The sequence below is a fragment of the Lissotriton vulgaris genome, chromosome 5 (genome assembly GCF_964263255.1).
Source record: "Lissotriton vulgaris chromosome 5, aLisVul1.2, whole genome shotgun sequence".
NCBI lineage: Eukaryota > Metazoa > Chordata > Amphibia > Caudata > Salamandridae > Lissotriton > Lissotriton vulgaris.
Window position 1 is genome coordinate 375,600,268 of NC_141693.1, and position 27,160 is coordinate 375,627,427.

General features: G+C 48.2%; 1 protein-coding gene across 5 annotated transcripts in view; it reads right to left on the bottom strand.

The window, feature by feature from the left end:
• Positions 1-27,160, bottom strand: part of KCNAB2 (potassium voltage-gated channel subfamily A regulatory beta subunit 2) — a 1,185,210-nt gene that overhangs the window by 680,408 nt on the left and 477,642 nt on the right. For 3 of the 5 annotated variants that reach the window (XM_086921727.1, XM_086921726.1, XM_086921728.1), the window contains one exon: positions 15,186-15,227. The exons of the other annotated variants lie outside the window; for them this stretch is intronic. In XM_086921727.1, the coding sequence (XP_086777853.1) occupies positions 15,186-15,227 (42 nt within the window). The remainder of the gene's footprint in view (positions 1-15,185; positions 15,228-27,160) is intronic. 5 annotated transcript variants of the gene reach the window in all.

Here is a 27,160-nt window from a genome sequence, read left to right on the forward strand (position 1 = left end):
ATGTCTATCCCGACCCTCTCGAACGGGGTGGTGACCACGGGAAAAGGTTGCAGGGGGGCCTTTAGTTTGCGGCCGCTCTTTCCACTGGCTTGGCACGTGGGGCAAGATCGGCAATGCTGGTGTACATCGTTCCTCATTTTGGGCCAGAAGAAGTGGGTCACTAGGCGACTGTAAGTTTTATCTTGTCCCAGGCGTCCTGCCAGGGGGACATCGTGGGCCAGGTTCAGCAGAAAGTCTCTAAAACGGAGTGGCACCACTAGTACTCGGCTGGCCCCCAGCTCTGCGATTCTTTGCTCACTGTACAGCAGATCATTGTCCCAGTAGACCCAGTGAGTTCCGGAGGTATCCCCTGCGCTTTGGGCGAGCGCTTGCTGGCGGAGTCCCTCGAGGGAGGGGCAGGTCTTCTGTTCTTGGCGAAATTGTTCTTGCGTGGGCCCCCCCTCTTGAGGCCACTGGTCGAGGTTAGCGAGGTCGGAAGGTTGAGCTGGTTCGGGGGGGACGTCACGGTCGGTGGTTTCGGCTGGGGCGACTGGAGGCGGTGGCGCCGGCCATTCGGGCTCTTCTGGGCGGTGGTTGGCACGGGCGGCCATGGACCGGGTGGTGACGCACGCCCAGTCTGGGACGCCTAACATCCCCAGGTGTTCTCTTCGTTCTACGGCTGCCCACGGGGAGCTTTCAAGGTCATTCCCCAGGAGGCAGTCTACGGGGGCATCGTCTCGGACCGTTACCTTCAACATGCCGGAGACCCCTCCCCATTCGAAGGGGACGCAGGCCATCCGACACAGACTTTCTGAGTTATCGGCTGAACGTACAGGGCAGAGAATGTTCGGTAGATACTGTTCTGGGGTCACCAGGTGACAGCGGACGGCTGTTACACTGGCCCCGGTGTCCCGAAGAGCTTCGGCCCGGCGTCCATTGATGCTCACCCATTGGCTGTACTTCTGGGTGTTAGCGGGTAGGGGGACCCGCGGGACCATGTCTTTCCCCCCTAAGCATGCTAGGGCCATGGCGGCTGGCTCCCATTCTTGATGCTCTTGTTCATATTCCTCTTGTTCCTCTGTGATCTGTTCCTCCCCTAGAGCAGCAGCGGCTACTTGTCGGGGTCTTGGGCTCTGGTACTGGGGGCAGCTTGGGTCGTTTGCGTAGTGGCCGACTCGTTGGCATCGATGGCACGTAACATTGGCTCGGTATCCCGGTCGCGCCGGGGTGCTGCCCCGGTTGGCCGGGGGGGTGGTGCTGGTAGCGGGGGCGACCGGGCCGTTGTCTCTTCCGCGTCCTTGGCCCCCTCCTCCTCCTCTGGGTCGGTGCTGACCATTGTTGTTCCGGTTCTGTTCGTAGGACCCATTCCGGCCCACTCTGGTGATCTCCCACCGGTCAGCTTTGGCTGCGAGCTGCCGGGGATCCGTTAACTTGCTGTCGAGGAGGTGCTGGCGGAGTTCAATGAAGCAATTGTTCGACAGATGCTCCCATACCATAAGATTGAACAGTTGTTCGTAGGTTGTGACGTTGCTTCCTTTGATCCAGCCCTCGAAGGCTCGGCTAAAGTAGTTTACATAGTCCACCCAAGTTGTACCCGGGATGCGGGTGCAGTCTCGGAACCTCTGACGGTACATCTCGGGTGTGAGGCCATAGCGGGTGAGGAGTGCAGCTTTCATATGGTCATAGGAGGTCATCTGGTGGTCCGGGAGCTGTAGTAGGGCATCGCGGCCCTCATTGAGGAATCTCCCCCATAGACCGGCTCCCCAATCGCTTCTATCGATCCGGTGTGCAGTCATAGCGATTTCATAAGCCTTAAACCATTGTTGGATGTCGTCCTCTCGGAAGTATTCTCGAACGACATCTTTGGGGATGTGTACCTTTTTCTCTGTTGCCCCTGGGGTGTGGGTTTGCTCGGGCACCCCTACTCCTTTATTCTGCTTGCGTAGGTTGATCTCAGCTAGGTTCCGCTCGTGTTCGTACGCCAGTTTCTTTTCCTCGAGCTCCCTTTGTCTCTGTTTCTCCTCTCTTTCTTCTCGGAGACGCAGGTGCTCTAAGTTGATTTTTTGTTCGGCCAACTTAAGTTCAACGTCCATTTTGAGTCGGGCCATTTCCAGCTCGTGTAGTCGGGTTTTTTCTCTTTCCTGGATCTCGTCTTGCGAGAGACCCGTTCTTCGCTCTTCAGGGGCCGTGGTGGTTTTTGCTGCGGTGCTTTGATCGGGGGTTCCGGCAGCCCCGGTTTCTGCCCAAGATTCTAGGGCATGCTTAAAATCGTCTTTTGTACTTAGTCCGGTGGTAGCGATACCTAGTTCGATGCAGAATTGTTTTAGTTCCCGATGGCTGTACTCATCCAATTTCTCCATCTGGAACTTCTCGGTTGATCCGCTTTCTTTAGTTGTCATTGTGATTTCGTCGTGGGGTGAGCTACTCTCTGTACGTTTATGCGGTGATTCGGATCGCGCCGCTGGCCACCAATGTTAGACGGACCGGGAGGGTCGGCCGAGAATAAGGGGAGAGGTCTCCGGGGAGAACCGTCTCCAGCGATCGTACAGACAAGTAACTTCCCCCCCACAGACGGACACCACACAAGGTTAAAGTTCAACGAGACTTTATAGGCAATTCTTTAAGTTACGATGAATGATACAAGGAGGTCTGGACTCAGGGGTCCCCTCGGTTCTGGTCTCTGGTTTGGGAAAAGGGGTAGCGGGACAGTCTTGTTACCAAAAGGTGGATATAGCTCTCAATCCTCGAGCTCGGCGTTCTAGATGATCGGGCCGCGGCGGAGCCAGCAGGTCCCGAGATGGACGAAGGAAACGACGGTCCGCGGCGGAGCCAGCAGGTCCCGGTGAAGATGACGGTTACAAACGGTCCGCGGCCACGCCAGCAGGTCCCGACGACGATGAAGGGTATGAAGGTTGCGAAGGTTGCGGCAGCGCCAGCAGGCAGGACGATGGTGCACAAGACAGAGCTACGGCAGCGCCAGTAGTCCGTCTAGGATGAGTTCCTCTTTGCGTCTCTCGACTCCAAGATACAACTGCCTTCCTGCTCTGGAGCTGCCCCAGTTATAGGGCTGGTGTGCTTTGATGTCCGGACCCTCGCACTTGGAGGTCGGGAGGTCCGGGATGAGGGAGTCCAGACACCCAGCAGGGGGGTGGAGCCAGCGCCCGGGGAGGCGATGGGCGAGCGGCACTTGGCGGGGGAGAGCCATCGACACCTCTTTCTCCCATTGACTTGCCAAGTAGCCCGCTCACCTCCTGGGTGGATGGTGGTGCCGGGATGTCTGAGGCCTGGCCAGGCCCAGGGTTGAGGTCGATCGGGGGCCAGGCGGCCTCGTGGTGGAGTGTCCAAGATGGCGCCCCAGGATGGGCGCGTGGGCCGGCAGTGGATCGGACCCACGAGGTCGACATGCTCGAGGGCAGGGGTCCCTGAGGGGACGGAGGACGTGCAATGGTGGTGTGTGGTACTTGCGGGCCCGGGCTCGGGCCTGGTTGGGCTGGGGGAGAGCGGCCCTTCATGTGGCCTGTCCAACAGGCGCAATCCTGCCACAGAAAGAAGGGCGTTGTGTGTTACACAGACTTTCAAGAACATGGACAGATATTTGCCCACTGCCAAGAAGCATTCGCCCAGTGCACTGTTAATAGTATTAATGGCCTTGGTTAGCACAACTTCCTGCACTGCACGCCGTCTGGTACAACGTTGACTGTGTGGCCTTATTTTGAAGCCACACATTTCTTTAAATGTGACGCAATGACGAGCCTTTTCGCCTCATGAACAGGGGTAGTGATGTGGTGTTGTGCAGGAGGGGAGCGGATGATCGCTGTGACGTCCTCCAGCTGGCTAAAATGAGCAGGCGACCACCACACCCTACAGAATGCTCAGGTTCCATATGAATAACAAAGAAACATTATCCCTTAATTAGTATTGCTGGCAAAACTGCTTTCCGAGCAGACGGAAATAGCACAATGAAAAGAAGTTGCAGATCAATGCAATTCATGCCAACAGTAAACATGCTGGCCTGTATTTCACTTTCCATTGGTGCTGTCCTCTAAGGGGAACAGCCTCGACAGGGTACCAGCTGACGACTGTGTACCTACAATAACTGCACATATGTTAACATTTCGTAGGGCTCTCTGGGTTTCATTCTTGTAAGGTCCATGTGAGGTTAATAGAGTACCCGTTTCTTACCCTTGCGCACAGCTGCAGCAGAGAGCACAGTGCAAAAGGGCAGATACATAGACTGCGAAACGTAGACAATGTTCGTTCACAACCATATCATGAATACACAACCACAGTCCGTATATTACTTTTAAAAAGCTGCAAAATGTCAAAGAAGCTAAAAAGCGACCAGGACCGACCATCCCATCTATCAACACAAATCTACTATATGTTTTACTGCACCTGAACGGGACGTGGCATTATATTTAACAAATAAAATGCCTCGAAAGTCTTAATCCCGGCGTCCAGGCGTGAACAGTCTGTGTGATCCTGGGTAGACCCCCTTATGTCTCGCTGTTCTGAAGCATTTAGAAAGCAGTTGAGTGGCATAATCAAGCGCTCTTATGAACGATCGTCTCCCAGTTCAAGGACTGCATGACCCCCACCCTCTAAGGAGCCTGACATCCGGCTAAAACCGCCTCGCCGAGATGTGCTAATACCATTATTCATTTAAGCGCTAGACGCCTGAACTGTTGGGGGAAGGATACGTACTCATGAGGGGGCAATAAGGGCCAGATAAACACTTGCCCGGACAGCGCCCTCAGCCACCTCCCCCCCCCAGACCCCCCCCCTCCACCAGCAGAGAGGCATGCCATTCACCTGTTGCTTTCTAGGATACAGCCGCGCTGCTAGGTACCGCCAGGGATGTGTGCCATTTATAAATTATACAATGAATAAATGACAAGGGAATATGATGCCTCATACTAGGGACTATCCTTAGAAAACGAGGGCGGGTGCCACCCAAGCCATGGGCGGGAAGGGGTTTGAAGCAGCACTCCGAGCCTGGGAAGTGCGGGTCCCACCTGATGACAAGCAGGACAGCGCCAAGAAGCCGAACAATTGGCAGGTTTTGAGCTTCACAGTGACTCCTGTGAACAGCAGCGACACTAGGATGTGTGCTGGTCTAGAAACCTTGGCTGGCACCATGCCACAGCCCCTTGGCAAAGACAGAGTGAGGGCCGGAGCCTAAAAACCCGCAGTGGGGGCGGTGCTGCGGAACCATGAATGCCCCTTTGTGCGGACCATCTGCCTGAGCATGGCGGGCGCGGTGCCAGGGCAGCACAGCGCTGGGTAATGGTATAGCTGCATTTTTACAGCGCCCAGTGGCACTGCGGCACGCCTTGCGCGGATCCAACGTGCACTGCACCTGTCGGGAAGACAGAGTGCCAACTGCAGGTCTGAGGGGCGATGCTCATCACTGTGGCAATTCTTTATATAGCGCCACAGCACACTCAACCTTCTCTCGGCGCTTTAAATAGTGGGAGTGGTTTCATGTATCTAAGGAAGGCGACCCTCGTCCTGTGCCCACAAACCAACCCTTTAACTGGAGACACAAACTGACGACAGACAGACACACGACAGATCAGACTGACACGCACACACACACACACACACACAGGAGCTGCACCAGAAAGGCAGACTGACACACAAGAGATGCTGACACAGCGAGCGACTTACAAGCAAAAACACAAGCTGGCCAACGATGCCGACATGATCAATACGACAGTCAGGAGGCAAGAGAGACCTACACAAAGGACAGACATACATACAGAGGCTGATGAGCAATACAAGCAGACAGACAGCATTAGACAAATACAGAGTGACACAAGAGGGACAGGCTGACCACGCCAGCGAGACAGAGGCTGATGCGCACACAAACGGACAGGCCAACAACACTGCACAAGACAGAACAAGAGACAGGGGCGAACAACAAAGCAGAGAAACGAACGGTGACACTGGGCACCCTCCCGGCTCCTGCGGCAGCCGCGTCGGAGAGCCACCGGGCCCTTGCAGTGCTGCTGGACGCCCCCGGCCCCCAGATCCGACGAGGGGTCCCCCCAACTCCTGCAGACGCTCACCTGTTACCTTGGAATAGGCAGTGTCACCGTCTGAAAAGGAGAACCGTCGGAAGCCAAGCCTGGTGAGCAAGACTCTTGTCCAGCAAATTTAGAAGTGCATTGCAGCAGGGACGAGCAAGCCCACTGAGTGACCGGCCGAATCGGGCTGGAACCAGGTCCGCGACCAACACGACTAAAGGTGGCCCAGCGGAGGAGACAGCCCAGGAAGGCGAGCTGGTGTGAGGCAAGGCGGAGCAGGAACTCCTGAGCGACGGCAATCAAGTGGCGAGCCCAGCTGATCCATCCGACAGCCTGTGGAGTACCTGGAGAACCGGTCAGCACCGGAACCACGACCAGCATACTGAGAGCGACGCGGGTGCACTGGGGTGATGGTGCGAGTCCCCACTGCTGTTTGTGGTGGGTTTGCGGGCGTGTAGAAGGAGAGCTTCCTGCCCCGCGGTGTTAAAGGGGGGAGAAGCCCTTCTCTCTCGCGTGTGCCGGGGACCGTCTTTTGATGGCACCCTGGGTTTCTAGAAAATAACCGTGTCTAGCATGAGTCCTGTGCTGAGACGAACGGTTTACTATAAAAGGCTCAGCGTAGCTATAAGGCATACACTTACTTACCCAGAATCAAAAGCAGTCGTTCCGTAGATGAAGGATCAGCTGCCGGGCGTTCACGCGTTCTATCAGGCACACGGCAGCAAACTGCAGTGAGAACCCGTATTTTTATCTAGCCGTTCTCGCGAGCCATGATCTAAACAAGTCAGGTCCCGGGCCGGCCAGCCAATCACAGCGCGGCCCGGGAATGACGTCACGGGGGTGTCCCGGGCCGGCACCAAATCACAGCGCGGCCCAGGAAAAAGGGGCGGGGCTTAAAAAAAGTCCGAGAAACGCCCCCGAATCGCGTTTTCAGGGGAAAGCGTGATTGACAGCCTCTGTCTCCCAATGGCTGGCCTCCATTTATGGAGCTAGCCAATGAGAGACAGAGGCGGGTCACCGATCCGACATAGAACTCAAAAGGTTTTTTAGCGCATGCTCACTACGTGAGCACTTGCAGGCAAAACCTAAAAATGACTGTGAAGAATAAATAATTGGAATCAGGTGAAAAACCCCTATTTCCCAAGGAAGTGGTGAAGGTGCTGGAGTTCGGAGCGGTCCCTGGCTGAGGAGAGAGGTCCTGTACATCTCCACCGCGCTTCCCATCTGGTGCTCGCCTCTAGTGCAAATCTAAAATGGTCATCCACTGCAATGCATTTCAACAGAAGTTCATACTGCCCCAGCATCCAGCACTGCAAATGTTACTTCAGAAACCAAGAGGGAGCCTCTTCACTAAAAAGAATGGAGCAGTTATCCAAGTGTAACCTTTGACCTAGTAAAGAACCATGCAGAACACTATCTTACATAAAGAATAAGTTAATTACCTTCGTAACATTGTATCGGGTAGAGACAAATTCTAGATTCCTTACCTTTTGAATTTCCCCCAGGCGTCAGTCTGGATCAGCAGTACCCCTGCACGTCGGTAGATGGCTTTGGTTGGCTCTGCATCCGTTGTCTGTGTCGTGCGCGCCGGATATTATATCGCAGGACCTATATAGACGCAGCACAGGCATGCTGACGACAGTTCTTAACACAACTTTCCACGCCAGAAGCACAGAGCCATGGAAGACACTGACCACAGGAGCGTAAAAAAAAAAGTGAAGTGCCCTTTAGAGGAGTCACTATCACTATAAATCAGTTTGCGGGGAGGATGAGTGGGGAAGTAAGGAATCTATAACAAGAATATGTCTCTACCAGAAACATGGTTATCGAAGGTAAGTAACGTATTAATCTGAGAGAGACTTCTAGTTGCAGATTCCTTACCTTTTGAATAGATACCCCAGCAATATTAACCCCAGAGGGTCTGCGGACCAAAATCACACGAGGAAGTCCTGAACAATTATTTACGCACTGAACGCTACCCACGAATTACGGGTAAGTGTTTGTCATGGCCCATACCCCTGCGGTGGTGGAGAGACAGACTCTGCATGCCCCCCCTTCTTTTAAATGTTTTTAAATTGCGAGAATTTTCCTTACAATCATACCTCCCCTTCCCCATTAGATGAGGATGGAACGTAATGCCCCCCTGTGATCGGTCGCATCGCAACCATTCTTCAGGGATCTCTCTGGCTCTCATGAAGACGTACGGGTAAGCTGCACCCTGTGTGCCTCTGACACATATGATGGGCTATTGTAAATGTAATGTATGCAACCCTGACCCACATTTAATTAATCTACCCTTAGATATGTGATCAAGCCACATTTTCGGTACCCAGGCTACCCCACTTCCCGTCCCGAAGAAGACCAGCAGGCCGAGGTCCACACCCAATTTTGCCTTGCGCCCGGACCATTACCTGTACATACCAATTTTCCAATAATGAATTTATTTCTGTTGTAAATCAATGATGTTGAATTGATATTACTAAGTCCAGTGGCCAGGTGTCCTCAGAACTGGGAGTGTATGACTAGTTTTTCATAAAATGATTGTAAATACTCTCCTTATTTCACTCAGTTTTGATGCCTTCACAACACTTTTTCTTATCACCTTAGCACCCCCTTTTTGCACTTTCCTGGACACACTATGTTCGTGTTTGTACCGATAATTGTTGAAAAATTAAAAAGTTAACAAGTATAAACTACAGATAATTGATCCTACAGGAGGGAGTGATTCAATAAACTCCACCTCTTTAACACAATCCTTGGTCAGTTGTTGCATATGTCCATAATCAAGTAACTTGATACATACGATATGAACTTACTGTTTAGAAGTATCAAAAAAATGGTAAATATTGTTTAAAAGTGTGAATTTGTTTTATATATGATCGATAGTCTTGGACCACTGTTTTTGATACTATATAGAACCCAGGTCCAGACCGGATATTGGGAAACCCCATTTTGATAATGGCCTGACCATTCTTGGCAACCACATAGCCAATGAAAAATTGATTGTACACCCGAAGTCTTTGTTACGATCAAGATAAAAAAAACAATTCACATTTTGGGTCCAGGCGGTGGAGTGTCTCCTCTTTCTTGGAGGGATGCAGGGGTGGGTAAAAGGTTGGCAGAGTAATGGATTGTCCAACATGAAAGGGCGTGACCACTTTAGGGAGGAACAAAGCTTTTGTTCGACGCATCACTTTATGCGGACAGACAGACAAATAGGGAGGCTTGGAAAACAGAGTCTGGAGCTCACTAACTATGCAAGCTGAGGGGATGGCAATGAGGAAATCAGTCTTTAGGGTTAGAAGCCTGGGAGGGCAATTATGAAGAGACTCGCAGGGAGAACACATAAGAAAAGTCAGTAACAAATTTAAATCTTATTGGGGCATTATGAAAGGAGATGGAGGAAACAAGTGAGTAAGGCCCTTCAGAAACCTGACAATGGGTGATTTGAATAAAGAGGGCTTATCTGGAAGTCTCAGAAAGGCAGAGATAGCCGAACAATACTCGAAAGATAACCTTTAAGGGTGCCCAAAGCAGATCCTACTGGACCAAAGAAATTATGTACAACAGGGGCAGAAATGGCACCAATAGCCTTTGTTGTACACCATGTCAAAAATGTGTTCCATCTGCAGGCGTATACCGTTTTAGTGGAGGTGGAAGGTCAGAAGAGGTCAACTGCCGCTGCTCAAACTCCAAGCAAGGAGGTGGAGGATGGACAGGTTTTGGTGAAGAACCGTACCCTGCTGCTACGACAGAAGATCCTCTTGAAGGGGCAGCCTGATCGCAGGATCGATGGACATGCTCAGAAGGTCGGAATACCAGACTCTTCGTGCCTAATACGGAGCCACAAGAATGACTTGAGCCCGGTCGTGCTTGATCTTCCTGGCCACTCTAGGCAGAAGTGGTATAGGGGTAAAGGCGTCTGCAGCACCACTCACAACGAAAAGCATCGCCGATTGAGAGCCACCTTGGAAACTCAACGCGCAATACTGCTGACATATAGTATTCTCTTCGGAGGCAAACTGATCTAACCATGGGGAAAGGATGTGGCCTAATGGCTAGAGCGGGCAACATCGAAGCTGGGGAACCGCATTTGAGTTTCAGCAGGAACGCTCAACATCCTGTGATTCTGGGCAAATCACTAATCTAATGAATGTGTCCGTCTGTAACATAACTGGTGCTCATGTAAAGCACTCTGATACCTTTGGGTCGAGTTTGTGATATATAAAAATTGCCCTCCCCCTAAAAAAAAGAGGCTCTCCCCACGGTTGAAAGAGAACTAGCACCACCTCCGGATGGAGATACCATTTGTGACCGGCTAGGTACCAATGGCTAACTTTGTCCGCTCTGTTGTTCAGTGAACCCGCCCGGTGGTGAACCACCAGGGATATGTCCTGATGCTCCAGACATGTCCAGAGGCGGAGAGACTCCTGACAAAGGGTCCACGACCCCACCCTGCCCTGTTTGTTGCAGTACCACATTGCAGTGGTGTTGTCCATCAACACCTACACCACTTTCCCTTTGAGAGAGGGAAGGAATGCCTTTAATGCCAGTCTGATCGCCCAGAGCTCCAAAAGGTGGATATGGAGACGCCACCACTGCAGTTAGCACACCGTTCCCTCCAAGAGCTTGGCGTAGTCAGATAGATTCCCCATATGCTGCGCCCACTGAAACTTCCGATCCCACTGCAGAGCCCGCACATGCCATCAGGCATGATCCCCCAACAGGATGCAGGAGCTCATGAGGCCTAGAAGCCTCAGTCATTCTCACTGAAATTCGGGATAGAGGTTAAAACATCCATATCATAGCCTGAATATCCCAGACTCGCTGCTCAGGAGGATAGGCCCGAAACTGCACAGTGTCCAAAATCGCTTTGATGAAAGGGAGGGTCTGAGAGGGAGTCAGGTGTGACTTCGGCATGTTGATAGTGAACCCCAGTGAGTGCAGGAGCTCTGCCATAGTCTGGAGGTGGGAGACGATAGCCTGGGGCAAGCCCACCTTCAGCAGCCTGATCTGCGCAGATGAGTTGCGACCACCGTCATCACTTTTGTGAACACGCGAGGGGCACTGGTAAGGCCAAAGGGGAGCACAGTGAACTGAAACAGCTCGTGGCTCACCGTGAACCGTAAGTAACATCTGTGGGCAGGCAGGACGGGGATATGGAAATAGGCGTCCTGCAAGTGCAATGCTACAATCCAGTCTCCTGCGTTGAGGGCGGAAAGGACCTGGGCCAAAGTGAGCATTTTGAAATTCTCCTTCAGAAGGAAGAAGTTGTTGGTCTGGAAGTCTAAGATAGGACGCAGGCCTTTGCCCTTTCTTGGCACCAGAAAGTAGTGGGAATAACAACCACAACCTACTTCTGCCACAGGGACTCTGCTCTATGGCCCCCTTGCCCAAGAGTCTTGTAACTTCCTCGGAGAGAAGCACCAAATGATCCTCTGACATACGGTCATAAGAGAGTGGCTTGGAGGGAGGGGAAGTCTCGAAGGGGAGGGAGGAGCCCCTACAGACTATTTGTAGAACACACCTGTCCAACATGATGGACTGCTAGCGGAGGTGGTGATGGGAAATCCTGCCTCCCACTGGCCGATGATGGCTCTGAAACGTCAGACCAGGAGGGTTTGAAGGCAGGAGCAATGGGGGAAAGAGTGAACTGGCCTGCCCCCTGGGTCCCTGACCCACCAGGATGCTGGGACATGGGTCCCAGCATCCTGGGACATGGGTCTGAGGCTGGACAGCTTGTATGACTCGGTGGCTGGACTGGATAGGACGTGGCTGAGCGCTCCTTCCATAGCCACGAAAGGCAGACTGAGGGGAACAGGTGGTAGCAGTGATGTCCAAGGATCTGGTCATAGCTCGAGATTTCTTGAAGTGATCAAGCACCGAGTCTGCATTATCTCCGAAAAGAGATACCAGTGCCATCAAGGGACATGCCCATCACGCTAGATTGGACATCCCCGGAAAAGCCATATGTCCTTAACCAGGTGTAGCTAATGACGAGGAAAGTGTTCTGCCCATTGAGTTGGTGGTGTCCAGTCCACAACGAATGGTGTATTCTGATGCATCTCTCCCGTCCTCTGCAACTGCCTGGGAGAGAATGGCGCAGGCCTCCTCGGCGCACTGAGGCAGCACCTGCTCAACCATATCCCAGCTGGTATGGGAGTTTCGGCCCAAGAGGTAAGCGGTATTCACTGACTGCAATGCCAAGCTGGAGAAAGAAAACATCATATTCCAGAGACGGTCCAGCTTCTTGGATTCCCTTTGGAGGTGCAGAAGGGAAAGTGCCTTTAGAAGATGAGGCTAGGGCAACCAAGCTCTCAGGGGAAGGATGTTACATAAGGAACGCTGGGTCGCCCAGAGTGAAGCGATGGGGTGGGCAATTGTCCTGACCAAAGAAGCCCTGGTGCTAGGCTTGGACAAAATGCCCAGAAGGACATCAGTGAGGGCTTTATTAAAAGGCAAATATGGTTCGGGGGTAGATGCCGCAGTCTGAAGCACCTCTATCAGGAGATTAATCCTGACTACCACCAAAGGGAGCTCAAGGCCAAGGACTTCGGCTGCCCTTCTTATCACCACTGCATAGCCACGGTAGGTGGAGAAAGCAGGCCAGTGTCAGGGGAAGTGTCCAACCCATTGACCTCACCCAGGCCCATACGCCAGTCCATGGGATCTTCAAGCTGGTCAGTTAAAGGGTCCAGCTGCTGCTCCCAGTCCTCTTTACCACCTCCTGGAACAAAATTAACATCAGGGATGAACGAAGTCCCTTCCGGTGTTGGTCCGGCTCAGTGTCCATGTCGGGGACGACAATGGGGTCAACCCCGGCCGGGGGGTACGGTCGGCATCGGGAACGTCGCCACCGGGATCAGCGACGGGGAAGGTCGAGTTATTATTATAGGTATTTATAGAGCGCATGGCTGCCCTAAGGCTTCCCAGTGCTGTAAGATTAGTTACTGAAAAAGTACAGGTGATTTAGAGATATTACTTTAACAGCCACGTTTTGATTTGCTTTAAAAATTGCAGTTCATTATCTTGTTTCCTACACTCTGTTGGAATAGAGTTCTAGAGTTTGTGGGTCAGATGTGAGAAGGCTCTTCCCCTTTCATCTCTCTCTCTTGACCTTTGTTTGTGTTAGATGGTCAGCTGTGCTAGATCGCAACTGCCTGTGTGGAGTGTATGGGCAGATGAGCTTCTTAATCTTCCCTGGTCCTTTATCATGACGTGCTCTGTGTGTAATGATTAAAGTTTAAAATGTTATTCTTGCCTCTATCGGGGAGCCAGTGAAGGTTTACTAGATGTTTTTTTTACCAGTTCCCGTGTGGGGATGTTACAGAGCAGACTAACAGCTGCGTTCTACACGGTCTGCAGCTTACGCGTGATATATTTAGGTGCTCCTAGGAATAGAGAGTTTCCGTAATCTAGTCGGGAGGTGACCAGACAATGGACCACTGTCTCCCTTAAATGAATTGGCACTCTGTCCAAAATGTTCCTAATACTTCTTAATATACCAAAACAGATTGCGGCTAACTTTGTGAATCGACTGACGTCAGTCTGGATCCTAGAACAGATCCACGGGAGCCCTCCGGGGCCGGGCCGAAGCCGCCAGAGTCGAAGGCCTGGGGGCCCCCAACCGACTCCATGGGCCCGAAGGCGCACCAGAAGACCAGGGCAGCCCAAAGATGAGGAGCAAGGCCTCGTGGAACTTTCGAAGTTGGGCAGGAGATGCTCCGGCTCCCAAAAAAGTGAGAAGGCGCAGAGTCGTCTCGGAAAGAGGCTCCAAAGACAAAGTCCTATAGCGACAACGCTCTGCGTCGCATCGGCCGACAGATGGGGTGAAGTCAAAGAACGTATATGCTTTTTAGACTTCTTCTTGTGCTTACCCGAGCACCCCGAGGTTTTGAACGAGACAAGGAGTGCGGGCTACAAGACCGTTTTTGGGACCTTCCCCTTGATCGAGAATGGGAGCAAAGCGGAGCCAAGAGTAGCGCCTCCAAAGGCTTTCAGGACTGCTCCCACAAAGCCTTCGGATTCATGGCCCACACTGGGAGCGCAACTGAGTCATGGTAACGCTCCAAGCACGAGAGGCACATAAGGTGCGGATCAGTCACAGACATCATCCGTTGACAGGATCCGCAAGGCTTGAATTCGGTCCTACGATGGGACATCTATGCCAGGAGTCTAGAGACTAAGAAAGAAATCTCGACTAAAGTTGAAAAAGGTTAGCCAAAAAACAGCGAAGGAGTACATCTCTCCGGATCTGCGTTTATTTCTGCTGCGCACAATGCCGATGACAGAAGCTGAGGCGACCGCCGCCGCCTACCGATGAGCAAGGGTACTGCTGATGAAAAATCCCCGGATCCAGAATTGCCGCCTGGGGTAAATTGAAAAGGCAAGGAATCTACAACGTGAAGTTTCTATCAAATAATTGTTTTTGAGTTTGTAATTTGCAATGGAAATATTGTGTAAGGGAGAGGGCACCTCCAAGGACGTGCAGATTGGGAGCTGAGCTGGGCCATCGACGTTACCTCTGGCTGGCCTCTTCAGTCAATAACTACCACAGCCACGAAGAGCCCTCCCACTTGAATAATATCAGCCAATTAATACCTGCTTTAATTCCAACGGATTACAACATTGATACAGGCATTCTGTCCGTTCTAGATCCTAATATGTGACACTTTATATCGTAAATGGAGCAGCTTTTCTAAAACATTTCATTAAATTAATGTTCACATGTAGAACCTGCCTCGAATATGGCAGTAAATAAAGACAGGGATGTCAGCTACAGTTACATTGATTAGAACACGCACACAGTTACATAGACACATACAATCAGAACGAAGATATTACGTGCCAGGGCAAACGAGTCCATTCTTTTGAAAGGAAAACCAACCGACAGCAGCTGATCCTGCCAACGGTACGTCTCCAGTTAGTCCCCGAGATCAGAGAACAATAAAAAACATGATTCTGTAATCCAAGTAACAGCTGCAACATGACCACTGTATTATTTATTCACAAGGCCAGAAAACCAGATACCTATGCGTTTATAAAAATACGAAATCACATTGTGTTCACATATCTGTATTATTTATCTTCAAATTGCACGCAAGTCACATACTGCATAAAAGCTCCACAATTATATTATGAATGATGTGAGGAGAAATAAAGAAAGGACTCTGGTACCTGTAAAACTGGAGCTGCCGTTTGGGACTCCCATAGCGAGCACTTATGACAGCGTGAGAGAAAGAAAGAGATTCCACACATCACATTTTCAAGCATGTAGTAATCAACAATACAAAACAGAGATACACAAAAATGCGTTCGCTCTTAGTGTACTTGAAAAACTGGCATATGCTGGTCATGTAGAAACCATACATTACACAAAATAATGTAATAACAAGCATGTGCAGCAGCGCCACCACGCGACCAGAGAACTCCTGAACAGGATTACATTAAAGCGGCAAAGGCGCAGCTGGGGCTAAAAGGGTGAATGAATTGTGTAAGTGTAGCAGGATGCAGACGGAAACATCTAAGTGATCTAACGTACAGTATGTTAAGTGGATCAGGAACGCATCTAATGGGTTTCAAACCATTAAGCATTTGTGCTAAATGGGCACTTTGTCCAAATCTTTTTTAAAAGGCCTTATGCCACAAACATTTTACTATGTCTACTGTGTGCCTTTGCGTAACGTAGTGTAGATGCAGGGCATGTTAGTTTTAGTTCTCAAGGCGTATCGTCTGGTTTTGCCTTTCTGCTCATCAGAGGAAATGTTATATATATATAAAAATACACACAAGCAGTAATTAAGTGAAGCCACAACACTAAAAATCCCACACCAATTTAGAAAAATAAAGAAACAATACATTATTTGACACCAAGAAGAATTGAATCCAATCAGTAGAACTAAAGTAATGAATTTTTAAAAACTTTTGTGAAAAATAGTGCCCAAAAGATCGAAGTGCCAACCGCGGACATCTAGTCACGCAAGACCACTGCAAAGTCAAAAGTTATGGCCGACCGTGATGGAGCGTTGTTCGAATAAACAAGATGGATTGGGCCCAAAATCGGCTTACTTTTGGACTTTGAAAAAAGGTAATGTTCAGTGGGGAAAGGCAGCCGATGGTGTCTAAGGTGGAGGCGTTATTGTCGCGGAGCACTGGACGAAGTTGCTTTGGAGATTCCTACGTTCAGACTTATTCTCTTATTTGGAAGTTGAAAATCACCATTGGGATGAAGCTGCAGCCTGTAGCCGAAGAGAGCTCCAGGAGACCAGATTCCATTCCGAAGAGGAACTGTTGAGGAGGATTTACTGCTGTGGAGAAGAATGTATCGAGAGCTACCGCAAAGTCAAGCTTTTGTGCCACGGTCTCCTGTCAATTCTCAAGCCACTCTTTGGCTGAAAAATTTCTACGGCCCATGTTTCAGTTTTTGTCTGTTTAGACACCTTTAACAGCACCTCCAAGGGTCCAGGACTGGTGGGGCACCACTCGGAAGGTAGGACTCATTTCAGTCAAGGTCCAGGTGCATGTTAGAGGTGGTTGGAACTTTGTGTGCCTCTATAGCTCTGAAAATGCTATCAGCCAACTAGCCCTTGTAGTCACTCTGGTAGTCATGGGATAAAGCAGCAAAGCAGGGCTCAAGCTGCAGGGCAGTCTTCTGAGGGTACAAGGCAGGGTGCAAGCAGTTGGGAAATCCTCTGGTAGCAGAGGGCAGTCCTCTGGTAAGAGCAGGGCAGTCCTCTGGTAAGAGCAGGGCAGTCCTCTGAGGTACAAATCAAGTCTCAGGCAGCAGGACCGTCCTCTGCAGTACAAGGCAGCCCTTCTTGGGGGTCCTCTTCAGGTCCAGGAGTGAACTGAAGAGTTGGTCTGAGGGTCCAATATTTATACCTGGTGTCAGCCTGTGAAGTGGGAGAAAGCTCTGGGCCCTTTTACACCAGGTTCTGGAAATGTCTTCCTTCCCCTGCCTAGGGTCTCAGAGGTCTAGGATGAAAAAAGACCAGTATCATTGTGAGTGTTCAGGAGCAGCCACTTTGAAATGTAAGTGGCAGGGAACAACTCCACCCCCCCCCCCCCACCCACATCCTGGCAGGATGGACGATCCTGCCAACATCTAGTCTTCCTTTGTCTCACTGTCTGGGAGGAATACTTATAGGCCGACTGCCAACTATTCACAGTTATGTGACCCAGGACAAAGGCAGCAGGCATCAAATGGTTTGGACAAGAAAATGCAAACATTCTAAAAATGATTCAGAAAAGGGGGTGGTGATGAACAGAGTGTCTGAATTAAGCAGACCACTCTTACCCAGTCCAAAGATCAGGGCTTGATCCATCACCGTTATTTATCTCACTGCACCATCCCAGCTCAGAACCTGGCTATATGCAAAGCAGTCTGTCCCTGGCCCAGTGCATCATGGGAACAGGGCAGACTAAACTACCAAGCCAATTCTTCACCAGAAAGGAGACAAGCTACCGGGGACCGGTTTCTGGCATTTCAGCCTTCTTCGGCCCGGCTTGCTTGAATCCTGATGGTGCAGTGAGAAAGGGACTCATGTCTGAGTATACCCGGCCACACCTATAGTGGCCAAAAACGATTCAGAAAAGGGGGCGGTGATGAACAGAGTGTCTGAAATAACACTTCAGACACTCTGTTCATCACCACCCCCTTTTCTGAATCATTTTTGTCCACCATAAGCGTGGAAGGGTATACTCAGATGTGAGTCCCTAGCTCATTGCACCATCAGGATTCAAGCAAGCCGGGCCTAAGACGGCTGAAATGCCAGAAACCGGTCCCCGGTAGCTTGTTTCCTTCCCAGTATAAGAATTGGCTTGGTAGTTTGGTCTGCCCTGTTCCCATGATGCACTGGGCCAGGGTCAGACTAATTTGCATATAGCCAAGTTCTGAGCTGGGATGGTGCAGTGAGCTAAAAAACGGTGATGGATCAAGCCCTGATATTTGGACTGGGTAAGAGTGGTCTGCTTAATTCAGACACTCTGTTCATCACCACCCCCTTTTCTGAATCATTTTTGTCCACCATAAGCGTGGAAGGGTATACTCAGATGTGAGTCCCTAGCTCATTGCACCATCAGGATTCAAGCAAGCCAGGCTGAAGACGGCTGAAATGCCAGAAACCGGTCCCCGGTAGCTTGTTTCCTTCCCAGTATAAGAATTGGCTTGGTAGTTTGGTCTGCCCTGTTCCCATGATGCACTGGGCCAGGGTCAGACTAATTTGCATATAGCCAAGTTCTGAGCTGGGATGGTGCAGTGAGCTAAAAAACGGTGATGGATCAAGCCCTGATCTTTGGACTGGGTAAGAGTGGTCTGCTTAATTCAGACACTCTGTTCATCACCACCCCCTTTTCTGAATCATTTTTGTCCACCATAAGCGTGGAAGGGAATACTCAGATGTGAGTCCCTAGCTCATTGCACCATCAGGATTCAAGCAAGCCGGGCCGAAGACGGCTGAAATGCCAGAAACCGGTCCCTGGTAGCTTGTTTCCTTCCCAGTATAAGAATTGGCTTGGTAGTTTGGTCTGCCCTGTTCCCATGATGCACTGGGCCAGGGTCAGACTAATTTGCATATAGCCAAGTTCTGAGCTGGGATGGTGCAGTGAGCTAAAAAACGGTGATGGATCAAGCCCTGATCTTTGGACTGGGTAAGAGTGGTCTGCTTAATTCAGACACTCTGTTCATCACCACCCCCTTTTCTGAATCATTTTTGTCCACCATAAGCGTGGAAGGGTATACTCAGATGTGAGTCCCTAGCTCATTGCACCATCAGGATTAAAGCAAGCCGGGCCGAAGACGGCTGAAATGCCAGAAACCGGTCCCCGGTAGCTTGTTTCCTTCCCAGTATAAGAATTGGCTTGGTAGTTTGGTCTGCCCTGTTCCCATGATGCACTGGGCCAGGGTCAGACTAATTTGCATATAGCCAAGTTCTGAGCTGGGATGGTGCAGTGAGCTAAAAAACGGTGATGGATCAAGCCCTGATCTTTGGACTGGGTTAGAGTGGTCTGCTTAATTCAGACACTCTGTTCATCACCACCCCCTTTTCTGAATCAACATTCTAAAAATGGCATTTAAAGAACTGTGACTTAAAATCCAATTTTATCATTGAAGAGGATTTTAAATACCGATTTTTTTTAGACTAAACCCGACATCTCTCCCTGTTCCCAATAAAAAGATAGCACTTATTAAATGCAATAAGGTAACCCAATGTTATTTTGTGAGAGGTATGCCTCAAAGTAGTTATAAACAAACTTGGGAGTTTTTCACTACCGGCACATATAAAACTTAAAAGTGCATGTGCAATGTTTTACATACACTGCACCCTGTTGTATGGCTTGTTTAAGGCCTACCTTAGGGGTGACATATGTATTAGAAAGGGAGGCCTACATGACAGTTTAGAACTGCACACAGGCTGTAATAGTAGATCTGGAGAGACATTTTAAAGGGCTACTTAAGTGGGTGGCACAATTAGTGCTCTAGGCCCGCTAGTTGCATTTGTTTTACAGGCCCTAGGTACATGTAGTAGTACTTTATTCAGAACTAAAGCAAATTAAATGTGGCTTTGGGTGTAAGTCAATTTTACCATGTTTAAAGGAGAGAGCACTTTAGCAGTGGTAAAGTGCAGAGTCCTAATGTTAACAAAAAGGAATTTCAGCAAACATGAGGGGAGAATACCACACCAAAGGTTGTCAGGATGAGATATATATATATATATATATATATATATATATATATATATATATATATATATATATATATATATATATATATATATATATATATATATATATTTATTTATTCCACCAATTGTCCTGTTACAGAAGGAGCACTGGTCTGTTGTCGGGATCAGGCCAGTATCCCGTTTAATTTTTTCCACAAATAAAACAGTGAAGGCACTCCATTTGGTAGTAGTTCAAGGTTCTTTATTCAAAACTGTGATCGCCTACGTGTTTCGAACCAAAGTTCGTATTCACAGCAGTTTCTTTGGTTCGAAACGCGTAGGTGAACACAGTTTTGAATAAAGAACCTTGAACTACTACCAAATGGAGTGTCTTCACTGTTTTATTTGTGGAAAAAAAATATATATATATACACACACACACACAGACACACCCAACAAAACAACGGTTACAGAGACATTATAGTTAGGTTCAGATTACACATACAAAAAAAAATACTAATTCAGCAGTTATAGTTACCTGAGCTAACTATAACTTACTCCCCTACAATGCATTGCTTATAACCTCACGTTAGATCACTCATGACATGGCCAGTGACATCACTGATGACATCTCAAATTACATCACTGAGGACATCTTAAATTACATCACGGATGACATCACCCAGTAATTGTGAATGTTTTCTAAACGTTTCTTACTGTTAAACAATAAATACTAAGGTACCACAAAAGTTACATTAGTATACTTTGTGCACTACTGAGTATTTGTATTTGAATTTGTAAGGCGCAACAGCTACCCACCATGGGGTCTCCCGGCGCCAGGACAGTCAAGCAAATACGAAGCTTCTATTGAGGGACTCCACTTTTTAACATACATTAAGTGAGTGACTGTGTGTGAGTGGATTTGTGAGTGACTGTATGGGTGAATAAGTGAGTGTTGAGTAGCTGTATGGGTGATTAAATGGGTGTGTGAGTAGCTATATGGGTGTGTGAGTTGGTGTGGGAGTGGCTGCAAGGGGGAGAGAGTGGCTGTATGGGTGAATGAGCGGCTGTATGGGTGAATAAGCGGCTGTAGGGGTGAATAAGCGGCTGTAGGAGTGAATAGGCGGCTATGGGTGAATGAGCGGCTGTATGGGTGGGTGGGTGAATGAGCGGCTGTATGGGTCGGTGGGTGAATGAGCGGCTGTATGGGTGGGTGGGTGAGTGCCTGAGTGGCTGCATGGGTGAGTGACTGGGTGTGTAAATCATTGTACCGGTGAGTGAGAGGGTGTTTGATTAACTGAGTGGGTGTGGGAGCGGCTGTTTTGGAGAGTGACTGTCTGTATGGGTGGATATATGGCTGAGTCGACGTTTGAGTGCTTGTATGGATGTGTGTATGGGTATGTAAGGGCTTGTGTGGGTGTGTGAGTGGCTCTGTTGAGAGGCTGTATGGGTGGGTGAGTGTGTGCGTGAGTGGTTGCATGGGGGAATACGTGGGTGTGTGAGAAGCTGTATGGGTGAGTGAGTGGCTGTGTGAGTGACCATGACTGAGTGAGTGGCTGTATGTGTGAGTGGCTCTATGGATAAGTGAGTGGGTCTGAGTGGTTGTATGAGTGTGAGTGGGTGGGTGCATGAGAGCTTAGAGAGGTGTGTAAGTGGTTCTGTGGATGATGTCATCAGTGATACTATACGAGATGTCATGAGTTATGGTACTGCCCATGTCATGAGTGATGTAATATGTGCGGTCATAAGCAGTACATTGTGGGGGCGCAAGTTATAGTTAGCACAGTTAGCTCTTCTCTGTTTATTGTGGACACGTATGAGTGAGAGAACAAAAGGTGAGGCCCTGTTACCACGACCCCTGAGAGGGTTTAGAGTGTTGTGTTCTGGGGTGCTAAATTACCTGTTACTCTGGAAGGTTAGTAGGGCAGGTAAGGCACTATGAGTTAATCTGGATTTGGGCCCATAGGTACTGATGTGGTATGAAGGCTAAGTGCCTACATACTGATGTTCTGTGATCCCAGGCATAGGTCAGCTTCTTAACAGAATCCCTGCAACAAGGGGAGGGAATGTGCTGCCCCCTGCCCAAGTCTCATAAGATTCCCAGGGAACCTATCCCCTGGGGCCAATGTTTGAAAAAAAAGGGGAGGGGGCCTCTACTCCTTCCCGAGCCTTGAAAGCTCCCAGAGACTCCATTGCCCGGGGCTGGCTCACTTGTGTCATGCAGAGCCCACTATCGGGACACTGTTTCAATGCCCACAAGAGTGCGGGTAGGAAAAACTTGTCTGCTCCCACCAGGCAGGAGCTGCACCAATGCTCCTGCCGGATGGGAACAGAAATCTGTTTCCCTGCCAACGCTCTTGCAGGCAAGGAAGGACAGACTGTTGCTGACAGGTGTGAGCATGGAAAAATACTGGCTCCTACTGCACCCAGGATCAGTGCATACGGGGAAGCCGTATAGGCCCTGGGCTCCCCATGCGGCCCCCAACATTACATTTTGTGGGTGCCCTAGGTGGGCACCAGGACACCTATATTAGGCCCAGCGAATGGAGTACCTTTGATCATTAAGTCTGGGGCGGTATGGACTGCATGCCTCCTACCCTTAAAAAAATGCATGCGGGTATGGGGTCCCCAGTACACTGACAGCCTGAGGAGTGGGGACTTTCCACCCCCTCCCCTTTAAAAATAATAAGGTCCTGGGGAATGTTATGTTAATTGCCATTTGTATAGCGCCAAAATCACACCAATGGTCTCTAAGCACTTGTGAGAAACATAAATCAATACCAGGGCTACACATCCCGAAGCTCGGTCAATCTGGGTGTAACTTGTCCAAAAGCCTGTATAAACAAGAGTGTCTTTAGTTTCCTCCTAAAAGAGAGTAGGGTGCCTTCCCTATGCAAGCTCTCCAGTAGCTTGTTCCAGAGCTGAGCAATCACAACTGAAAAAGCTCAGCCCCATGATGGATTTGTCAAACCGTGGACAGGACGGGAATGGGGTCCCCGGGGTCTGTAGAAGGCTTTGGTATGGGGGCTGCTCACTCTCTCACCACTTAGGTGAATACGACCACAGGGCATGGTGTCCTTGGTGCCCGTAAAGACTCGGGGAGGGGGGGCCATGCCCCTCTCAAATATTTATTTTAAAAAAGTGAAAAAAGAGTTGCCGGCCCCAGCAAAACAACAAGATCTCAGGGTCCCAGTGAGCACCGGGACACCCAAAATAAAATTTAAAAAAATGAATAAATGAGCAGCAGCTAAGTTGGGGCACCAGGTCCTGCACCCAACCCCACAGTGCATAAGCCATGCGCAGTGAAGGGTTGAGTGCAGCGGTTGGCTGCCCGAGGGAAGCCAATCCCTTGCTGCGCACTGCCAAAGGCGTGGGGTTGGCTTTACACATGTTAATAAAATATTACTTTACATTTAAAAATAAACGTAGAAAATCACCGAAAAACAAACATAAGTTAAAGTGACGTTATAGTTAGGTGAAAATTTCAGTGACAAAATTGTGCCCTAAAGTAACTATAACTCGATCCTTCGTCATGCACTGATAGATGGCCTGTAAATGGATCCAATCATACTGTAGCATATATAGTGCCAAACAGTGAAACACTGATATAAGAATGTGGCATGACCATGTACAGCACCCATCCCTCACACGTTCACCCTTCACTATTGGTTATCTTCCGGCTTCTTCTCAGGTATTCATGGGACTTTGAACAGAATAAATAGTAACACTCACTTTTTTCACCACTTGTGCATGAGATTCGAAACTTTGTGGCTAAAATCAAAATCACTCTTGAAGCTGTACACATTTATATATGAAATGAAAAAATCACATTGATTTTTTTTTAAAACTGTTTCGCATTTACAGAGGCCCCCGAAGAAGGGACAGAAGTCCCGAAATGCATTGGGCTAGTCACATACCATTGCATTCTTCAATGGATCACCGACGATGAATAATTGTTGTTTTGTTCCCTGATTGTGTTTTGTTTGAAATGTCGTGAGAAACTATGACACATGTAAAGAAATTGTATGATGTGAATACAGAATTCATTAAGACAGGGATATAAACATGTTAAAGAACATGCCAAAGAAATACATATAACTAATGACAAAAGAAAAAGGAGTCTTATGTTTATTACAATGATTATAGATCAAAACAGTGAAAAGTAGTAGAAATTAATTAAGCTGTGCATCAGGCCAGGTCGGGACAATTTGTCTCAGACCTTTCATTGGAAGAATGACCATGTACAGCACCCTGCCACCTTTTGGCTAAGCTCATGCTATAGAAATAACATATCCATACATACAGAAGGGCTTCTCCTTCTGGGGCACCAATCCTACACATTTCCAAGACTGTGGCTTCCTCCTTGCACATTTTTAACTGAATCCTGTACAGAACGCTCTGGGTAGCACTGATTTTTTTTCACACAATAAATCATCATCCACACTTTCCTCCTTTAACATGTAGGGTGTCTGTTCAATGCCTGGTTTGGACACGTCGGAACCTGCCTTGTATTTCACATTCAACAGTCCTGAGAAGCCGTGCTACAATTATTAAGCTTCACAGTTTGCATAGGCTTGCAACGTCTTAACCGGAGGGCATGGTGACAACACCTTCCTTAATCTCCCAATACAAAATAACATGAAACATTTAGCTTCATCACATCATAATACATATATGTCTGGCCACTGCTGTGCCATATATATTTTTTCACCAACTTTTTTCTTTAACACCTGAACCGCTTAATACGATGTCAACTTTCTCAACGTCATGAACTCTCTTGAAATAGGTATGCTACTTTTCCTCAATTGAAAACGACTATCTCTTATTACAGAATGTTGAGTTTTTTCTAGATAACATTTTCTCTACCACAACATTCGGCTACAGAGTAACTCTACCAAAAGAATTCAATATAGTGCTTTCTAGCACCTTTTAAAGCGTTCTCCTCGCCGCTGCCAATATGGAATGCAGAAAACACCTTTGGTAAGAAAGGGCAGGGCACATAAGCCTGCAGATGACCGTCGGGACGACCCAGCAAATGGTTGGAGGACTCCATACATCACTGAGGATCAGGATGAACACAGTGGGTGCTGGCACCCCAGCCATGAGGCTCCCCTGATGCTGGTTCCACTATGACCTCGCCAACTGCTGTATGGCACCAACAGGATACATGAGGTCATAAGGCTAAGCAGGCGCAAGACCTGCAGGACCACAACAATTGGCAGCTGAATAATTAAGTCCAGAAGAACATGATCCAGGATGGGTCGCATCTACCTAAAGAACTGGGAAAGAGAGGGAAGAGAATCCCACGACCTTTCTTCTAGATGCATCAACTCTACGGCCCCCTCGCTCAACAGGGCCAGCACTTCAGCCTGCAAAGAGAAGAGAGACTAGTCCTGGATGAAGGTGGAGGGTGGCCCAGAGGAAGGGACAGGAAGAGAAGAGAAAACCTGTTTCAGATTAGGGATCACCTTCAGAAATGGAAGCCCTTTCCCCTCACTGGAGGTTGATGGCTTGGGGAGAGGGGGTCAGAAGGTTTTTTAGGCAGCAGAACAGGCAGAGTATTGTGGAGACCACATTGCAGCTGTTGGTTTCGTCCACTCGCTCGACCTCTGCCCCGAAAGGAGTAGTACAACTCTCGAAGTGTCTGGCCAGGCTGAGATGGTTGCCTCTGCCTGGACTTTACTGCCCTAAGGTAACCATAACACTTCTATATCGTTGGTGGAATTGCCGCAGTTGAATATTAAAAGCCTAATGGACCAATCCGAGTCGCATCAGTGCATCCTACTTGCAAATGTTGTGCAACATCCGGAATTCATTTTGCGCAGGATGTACAAATATGTTGTGGAGTAAAAATGGCATTCGGTAGTATTCGCAGAATCTCTGCCCCATAATTTCAAGGAGGCAGGGATTGCGTCTGTGAATCCCTCGGATGCCAACAGATGCAATCCCCGATGCCCGGATTTACATGTACAAAGTGGATTTCTGTCCCTCATGGATGGCTTCCACTTCGCAAATGCAATACCATTTTCTACGAGGCGCCGGTATGTCAAAGGCCTGCATCCGGAACTATGTGGCACGGTATACACCTGTTACAACGCATTTTTTACAACGCAATACTGTTACAACGCATCTATTACAACGCAGATACTGTTACAACTCATGTTTTTACAACGCATTTTTTTACAACGCAGGTACCTTTACAACGCATACCATTACAACGTAAGTATTGGTAAGTATATAATTATATTTTAAATGTTATATGTTTGGGGTAAAGGGGTATTTTTAGGGTTTAGGGTCAGTTTTGGGTTTTAGGGTAAAGGGGTATTTTTAGGGTTCAGGGTCAGTTTTTAGTTTTTGGGTAAAGGGGTATTTTTAGGGTTCAGGGTCAGTTTTGGGTTTTAGGGTAAAGGGGTATTTTTAGGGTTCAGGGTCAGTTTTTAGTTTTTGGGTAAAGGGGTATTTTTAGGGTTCAGGGTCAGTTTTTGGGTAAAGGGGTATTTTTAGGGTTCAGGGTCAGTTTTTAGTTTTTGGGTAAAGGGGTATTTTTAGGGTTCAGGGTCAGTTTTTAGTTTTTGGGTAAAGGGGTATTTTTAGGGTTCAGGGTCAGTTTTCAGTTTTTGGGTAAAGGGGTATTTTTAGGGTTTAGGGTCAGTTTTTAGTTTTTGGGTAAAGGGGTATTTTTAGGGTTCAGGGTCAGTTTTCAGTTTTTGGGTAAAGGGGTGTTTTTAGGGTTTAGGGTCAGTTTTTAGTTTTTGGGTAAAGGGGTATTTTTAGGGTTTAGGGTCAGTTTTTAGTTTTTGGGTAAAGGGGTATTTTTAGGGTTCAGGGTCAGTTTTCAGTTTTTGGGTAAAGGGGTATTTTTAGGGTTCAGGGTCAGTTTTTAGTTTTGGGGTAAAGGGGTATTTTTAGGGTTCAGGGTCAGTTTTTAGGTTTTGGATAAAGGGGTATTTTTGGGTTCAGGGTCAGTTTTTAGTTTTGGGATAAAGGGGTATTTTTAGGGTTCAGGGTCAGTTTTTAGTTTTTGGGTAAAGGGGTATTTTTAGGGTTCAGGGTCAGTTTTTAGTTTTTGGAGTACAGGGGTACAGGGTAAAAATAAATTAAAATTATTTTTAAATTAAATTAATTAATTGAAATTAAATTAAATTAAATTACATTAAATTATTTTTGGGGTTGAGGGTCAGTTTTGAGTTTTTGGGGTACAGGGGTACAGGGTAAAAATAAAGTAAAATTAATTTTAAATTATTAAAATATTTAATTAAATTAATTAATTGAAATTACATTAAATTAAATTACTTTAATTTATTTTTGGGGTTGAGGGTCAGTTTTTAGTTTTTGGGGTACAGGGGTACAGGGTAAAAAGAAAGTAAAATTAATTTTAAATTAAATTAATTAATTGAAATTAAATTAAATTAAATTACATTAAATTATATTTTTGAAAATTAATTTACGATTATAATATTAATATTAATATATACTTACCAATACTTACGT